A 7114-nucleotide genomic window follows, 5' to 3' on the forward strand; every position below is an offset into this window, starting at 1 on the left:
TTTTTATTACTTCGAAGGACTCGGAAAACTTATTAAATTATTTTTGTAAATATGATTTGTACGATTATTTCTAATTTCTTATACTTTTAGAACCTAGAATATGCAGTTTTCATCCAGATGTATACAAGACTGAGAGTGAACACTGTTTACAACAGACCAACAGTTCGCTGCTTCATCTTCCTCACATCGACATTCTCCCATAGTACAGTGCTGAACAAAGTTATGCAGTAGACGCACACCGCAGCAATAAGCATGTACCGTTGTGTCTGGCCGTAGCTGAGGTTGATAGCATCGCGAGCAGGGCTACCAACCGGGTAACTGGCCTGAACTTTCATGTCGCCGTAGATGTTCTTGAAGTCCTTCATGGCATCTGCCGGTAGATTGTGCTGGAGACGAACAGGGAAGACACCGGTCCAGATTGCGCCGGCAATGGTAGATCCAATGGCGCTTCCAATAGCGATGATCATTGCCTCGACGGCAAGGAGAGCCGGGAAATCCTGTTGCTTGGAGACAGCCATGAGCGTCGTCTGCTCCGAGATAACCAACACACCGCCACCGAAGGCGATAAAAATCATGCACATGACAATGTACCCAATGTTCTCGTCAGGTTGGCGGAACTTGATCATCAGACCGACGCCCAACATAGTCAGGGGCACACCAAAGAACATGGAGTAAATCTTGAGTTTGCCGTAGTACCTCAGCGCCACACCGTACAGAATACAGATAAAGCAGCTGCCCATTGTGTAGATGTTCGCAATCCAGGTGGCGTGGACTTCCGTCTGGTTGAAGAGAACGACGAGTAGCGAGTAAAAGTACGAGTCCCAGCAGTACCAGCCGATGTACAGGGAGGCAGCCATTGTGTATGTGAAGATGACAGTGCGGTTCTTGAGCAGCGGCCACGGGATAAACGTAACTGTAGCGCCGTACTTTTCCCACATGCCAAAGGCAATGACAAGCAGCGCTCCGAAGATGATGAAGCAGATGATCAAAGGCGACTTCCAGCCTTCAGCCTGGTATGAGTAGATGTTGAAGGCCAGGAGGAAGAGCGAGAGTCCAGCAGCTAGGATCAAGAGACCGATGGCATCGAATTCGCGGAGATAGTAGTGTACAGTTTGGATAAAGTTTCCGCGGCTTGGGCGAGGAGTGATGAGGCCTTGGCGACGTGCTTTTCCCTCGTAGACGACGAAGAGGACGATGAGAGGGGACACGACGATAGGGGAGAGGATGGCAAAGATGCCAAAGGCCCAGCGCCATCCAATACCGCCCTTGGCTGTGATACCGTTGATACCGTATCCGTAGACCCAAGTGGTGATGAGCCATGGAGAGGAAGCATAGGCAATGAAGAGACCTCGGTTCTTCAGCTTGGAGGTGTCGGCGATGAAGACGGTGATGAAGAAGTTGATACTGTTGGAGCCGACGTAGAAGAAGGTCTGAGCAGCGCAGTAGGCTTTTACATTGTTGCAGCTTGCCATGAGGATAAGACCGATTACGTATATGAAGACACCAAGGGATAGACCAAATGGTCGGCCCCAGATGTTGAGGATCTTGGCGTAAGGGAGCTTCCAGATACCGCTGACAATGGAGGAAATGACAGTGGTCAAGGCTGTCAGCGAGTGTTGGTTGAAGCTGCTAGTGACGTAGGGCGAAAGGGTGCTCGAGGTGCTTGATACATAGGCAGTGAAGAACTGGATGAACCACATACTAAGGGACGTTAGTGGGGTCTGGTCTTGATAGCCATGGTATCAGCAATGTAGACGTACAAGACGTATGCGAGGATCAAGTCCCTCCTCTTCCAAATGAGGGTGGCAGCCTGAACTGCCTGCACACCCTGTTCAGCAGTGGTATCGACCTTGTTCAATTCCTCGTCGGAATTCTGGCTGAGAGAAGATCCCCTTGGAGTTCCCAGCTTCTCATCAGGACGAGTAGCCTCCATGCTGGTATGGCCTTGAACGGAAGCTGGGACATCAGCGATATCCCTGTTGTCAGTGTTGGAGGAGGTGTTTGCAGAGAGGATAGCACTGCTGGTCAGTCCCTTGAAATTGAATCCCATCTTGACAATGGATGGTGCACATGCACACCTAGAGCAAAGTTGAGGAGAAGGAGAGATTGGTCAAACAAGCATTCGCCTGAGCTGCATGCTCATATAGCCAGCAGCGCTCCACGGGGTCCACTGAAGAACCTTGCCTCTGGGTGGGTAACATTGGCGGGTCATGGACGTGTAGCCTCAGGCCACGCACGGGAAGAGCAATTGGTGTGAGGGTGAGCATGGATTCAAGCAGTTAGTGGCATGCAAGTGAAGCTTAACCTTGCCCTTGGGAGGTGAATGTCCGGGTTTAAGCTCACCGAAGCCCGGCCCAGCCAGTGAGCAAAATCTTATCTTGATCACTCCCCCGGCACCGACCGGAGCGGCTAGCCAATGAGAGGCGCGCATGGGGACGCGCGGGTTATCAGATGAAAATTTTCCATCTAATCATTATCTGATGAAAACCCGCGACATTCACCCGGTTGCCATGTGGGGCAGTCAATGTGGCGGAGATGAAGACTGGGAAGAGCATGGTGTTATAGAGTAGCCTGTGGTGTGCACTCACCAGCCACGGAGCTGCCGATGCCAAAGTTAATTCTCGTTACTCGGTACTCCACTCACGGTACAGCTTTTCACGACGGTTGTACACCAATGTAGTAAATCTGCCCCCAATTCACCTCGTATTGTGGTGGCGGACTCGACATGGTAGAGCGAGTGGGCTGATTGCATGCGATAGGAATATGGCGCATTCGACATGCGGGTCCATGCAGGCGTTGGGTAAGTAACGGCAGCTTGGACTCGATCCTTCCGACCCAATACCAGGAGACTTCGTGTTGAACCATTGCATTCTTGTTTATTACCGGTGATGGAACAGCTGCGAGACTGTGACCCGATACAAGGGTTGAGCTTACGTACATAGTGTATGAACAAAGTCGGGGCTTTAACTGCTTGTTGCTAAATCATCTGCTATATGACGCGGCTTCGATAGCCGATCCTCGTAGCATGCACCCGGTTCACCACCACTGTAATACAGTACAAATTCAGAATACATGCATGTTCATTAGTGTGGGGTTAAGCGACGATTGACGTCAAAAGCCGGGCGGTCTGATGTGAGGATACATACTGTACCTCCATACTTTGCAGCGCATAACATTGACGACCGTATGACAGCAGTGCAGTTTGACGTTCCCAGATACAGGAGCTGGCTTCGTGTTCTCAACCTTCTCTCTGTACTGTTGTGTTATTTAGATATGGATAGATTGTTGGTATGTTCGCCATAACTTGGGTGAGGGCGAGCAGAAGTAACAAAACCAAACAGCAACCAGACCTATTCAGATGAGTTCGACTCGGATTATTTGGGCAAAGCAAGCCCAGTGAGCATTGTAGAGTAAACTACAATAGCTGTATTTATATGCACCCTGTCCACATCATGTGCCTGTGCTGTCCAGACGAGGGTTCTGGTTCGGTAGACGGCTTGGTGACGTCTTCTGCATACATGGGGGATTTTAATTTCACATCCCTAAGCCATCCAGCATGTCTTCCATTTACGACTGCATCCGATACCAACAATGCCTTTGATGAGATGTTCCTGCTGAGCTGAAGTGGCTGCATCCGAGACAAGCAGAATGACGCTAGCGAGGCCAATCCCGGTTGCGTTCCGAAATAGCTTCGGGGAGCGCATTCCTTCTTCCAACCTCGTCGTCGCGCCATGAACAGCCATCCTTCACCAATACAACATATGGACATGGAACGGAGGTCGTCGTCACCCAAGCGCAAGAAGGTCCGCCAAAAATACGCGCCCAAAGCTTGTACGTCGCGCCTTTAGCCTCTATTAGACCTCTCCCGGCATCCTTGGAGCTTCACATGCTGCATTCCGATGGTTCCGTAGCCGCTCGACACAGCACGCGCATGGCAGCAACACCACGGGTGGGAGTTGAGAATTGTTAGCTAACAGTCACGTGTAGGTGTATTGTGCAGACGGTCGAAGCTCAAGGTACGTCTTGGCTGTTGCTCGTGTCTCTGTTATGGTTGTGCATCTTCGGCTCCATTTCCGAATGCTTCACAAGCTTGGCTGGCGCGAGACGGCCTCTTCCGCGACTGATGGTTTTACCGCAGCAGCTCCTCCACACATGATCTGACTCTTCTCCAGTGCTCCGGCGAAAACCCTTGCCAGCGATGTGTCGATAACGGCAAGCGGTGTTTCTTTTCCGAAGACCAGACAGCAGCCGAGGCCCTGCAGCATCTCAGTCGCCCAACTCCCTCCCTCCAGGCCCAGTCGTCGACCACCAGCGGCAATGGCAGCAGTAACTCACGCCGTAGTCTACTGCCGCATGATGAAACAGCGCGGCGGACGAGCGATGCCAGCGCTCGTGGTATGACCATGGAGGCGCGCATGGCCCGCGTCGAGGCCATGATGGAGGCTTTGATGCGCGACCGTGGCTTGACCATGACGCCCATGGGCAGCGTTGAGCGAGATGATGGTGCCAGCGACGGCTTTCGAGGGGGTGATGCCGCTGCATTTCCTATACCGCCACTGGATCCCATCAATCCAGCTCTCGCTTTCATGGGCCAGTCAGCCCTCTTCTCCCAAGAGCCCTCGAACCCGACATCGTCGGCCATATCCGGCCCCGAATCCTCCTTTATCGTCGAAACTCCTCACCTCGTCCACCTAGGCGGACGGTCCATGTCGTTCCCCAGCCCGGCCGAATATCAACAGTATTTGATGTCCTTTTTCACAGATATACATCTGTCTCATCCCTGCATAGATGAGACGGACTTTCGTAGTCGCGGCGAACAGATGTTGGCCAACGCTGCCATTCAACCCGAAGAGCGTCACTTCCTTGCCCTCAACTATATCGTCTTTGCCTGCTGCGATGCACTGCTGAATGTTTCGCCGCTTGATGCTAGTAAACCTGCCGGCTGGCGGTGGTCAGAAATAGCTGACGATCTCCTCGATAAGAAGTCATTGGTTAGCGGTAATGGAGACCTGACGCTGATCCAGTGTGTGCTTTTTCAAGTAAGCCCGATATTCCTCTCAATCACCATGCTAAAAGCCAACTAACCTAAACAGGCTTTGTACTATACGTTTATCGACATGCCTGGTCCCGCCTATAGCAGCATTGGAATCGCCGGCCGGCTCGTCTTTCAACACTCTCTCCACCAACAGTCTACATGGGCCGATATCACGACGCAACAAGCGTATGAACGCATATGTGTGTTCTGGAACGTCTTCATTGCAGACCGCTTCATTTCATTGGCATGTGGAAGACCATACAGCATCCATGAAGCTGATATTCAGGTCGAGCTACCTATGGAGTTGTTCAATCGAGTGAGTTCAAATACTACATATCAATCTGGCCCAGAATTCTAACCTCCTTCAGGCAATGCTTACCATGCAACTCGATCTCGAACAGGACCCACGAATATTCATGAATCAGTACCTGCATTACATGATACTCTGGGCCCGTTACGTTGGCTGTTCCATGGAGGGACGCAGCTCCGATGGTCAAGCTCAAGAAGCCATTGATGCGCAAATCACCCAGTTCCTCGACCATGACCTTCCCGAATTGCGCGTTTCTTATATGCAAACAGGATCTGGTGTCGAGTCGCCAATCAAAGCATTTCTGGTCCAGAAGAAGACAGACTTGGTCCTCTGGGGCTTCCGTCCAGTCATCACATCCTTGCAATACAACGAGAATCATGCAGCTCACTTTTCCCATTTGGCAGGAAGCACTGTTAGTCGAATGACTGCTTTTGCACAAGACGCACGAAGTCCCTTTAGTCTTCGCCACTCCATGATCACATCGTTGTCCAACGCTCTCTTGGTTCTGTGCTCGCTTCTGGGACGCAATGGTTCTCCGAGAAACCAGACTGATATCGACTCTTTTCGGCACGTAGTGGCTCTACTCAATGACCTCGCATACAGTCAGCCATATGCAAAGCGTGTCTTGACCGACTTCGAATCTATTCTGCCGGTGATTGAAGGAGTCATCGAGGGTAAAGATGTTCCTGCAAACATTTCTGATTTGATTCCATACAAAGCATCGTGCCCTCGGATCCGCTCATCGCAGGTTACTCCATCTTCTGGGCAGTCTACTGGTAGTGGGAAGAACTTTGCGGCTGGCAATGGTCACACGTCTAATGGAAGTGAAGCCGGTCATGGTATTTTGTGGCTTTGATAGATTGGTCAGACTTCTGGGGTGTTGTTGAGTTGAGTAAAAAATTGTGTTTCTGGGAGTGGACAAGAAAAAAGGGCGTCCTTTCTTTTGAAAGTGAGGTGTTTTTGGTGTCTAGGGTTTGAGGATTTTGTATCACGTTGTTTGTATAGATACCCAAACACTTGGCTATGTGGGCTAAGTATGTTTTAGAAATGAAGAACGGTAATAACAAGATTGGAGATTCTATCAGTGGCTGGAGTGAGATTTTCGAAGCGTTGTCGTAAAGATGATTGTTTACCTATCTTGGCTCATCAGAATAGTCTTTGATACCTCGAATGTAGATCCTCTCTTCCCGAACAAAAGGAAAGTTCACCATTACAAGAAGGTGTATGGATCCACAAATTTTCAATCTAAATACCACCGGTTTCCCTTGGACTAGAGAAAAAAGAAAGAGAAAAGGATGATGGATGAGCTGGCTTCATTTTTGAATCTAGACTCACTGTCACGAAGGAATTAACATGAATTTGTTTTTTTTGAAAGTGGGAGATAGGTAAGAAGATGCTCTCAGATTTTGTGTCAGAAGACATTAGATAAGAGCGTGGAGAGTATAGTTCGAGATACAGCTTTGTGCACGAGGATGGTAGGGGGGAAGATGGGATGGTGGGTTGAGTGAAACTTGGAATAGACCTTGTGAAATGTGGTAAAGGGCAGATATGGTGTGAACACGATAGAGCGTGATGATAAACGAACTTAGTCACAAAGTTTTGTTGCAGTCGCTGACAGGAAGTTCTTCGCATTCCCTGTTTCTAATCCATCGCGCCAACAAGGAACCAAAACCCACTTCCGTCATCGCAAACCACTCTACCCCACCACCATCAACCCAAACACGTTCTCAACTCTTCCTGGTACCCGGAACCAAGACAACGCATCCATC

At 50.1% G+C, this 7114-nt stretch overlaps 2 protein-coding genes across 2 annotated transcripts; one reads left to right on the forward strand and one right to left on the reverse strand.

Moving 5' to 3' along the window:
* Window positions 1-146: 146 nt before the first annotated feature.
* COCVIDRAFT_95632 (hypothetical protein) lies at window positions 147-2050 on the reverse strand (the record flags this gene model as incomplete). The annotated part of the gene is made up of 2 exons (XM_014702543.1): window positions 147-1701; window positions 1761-2050. 2 exons carry the CDS (start codon window positions 2048-2050, stop codon window positions 147-149), a joined length of 1845 nt encoding a protein of 614 aa, XP_014558029.1.
* Window positions 2051-3731: 1681 nt separating this feature from the next.
* COCVIDRAFT_95589 (hypothetical protein) lies at window positions 3732-6201 on the forward strand (the record flags this gene model as incomplete). Its single annotated transcript, XM_014702544.1, has 5 exons — window positions 3732-3831; window positions 3988-4016; window positions 4173-5039; window positions 5094-5351; window positions 5404-6201. 5 exons carry the CDS (start codon window positions 3732-3734, stop codon window positions 6199-6201), a joined length of 2052 nt encoding a protein of 683 aa, XP_014558030.1.
* Window positions 6202-7114: the final 913 nt, after the last annotated feature.

This window comes from Bipolaris victoriae (assembly GCF_000527765.1).
Source record: "Bipolaris victoriae FI3 unplaced genomic scaffold scaffold_30, whole genome shotgun sequence".
Lineage (NCBI taxonomy): Eukaryota > Fungi > Ascomycota > Dothideomycetes > Pleosporales > Pleosporaceae > Bipolaris > Bipolaris victoriae.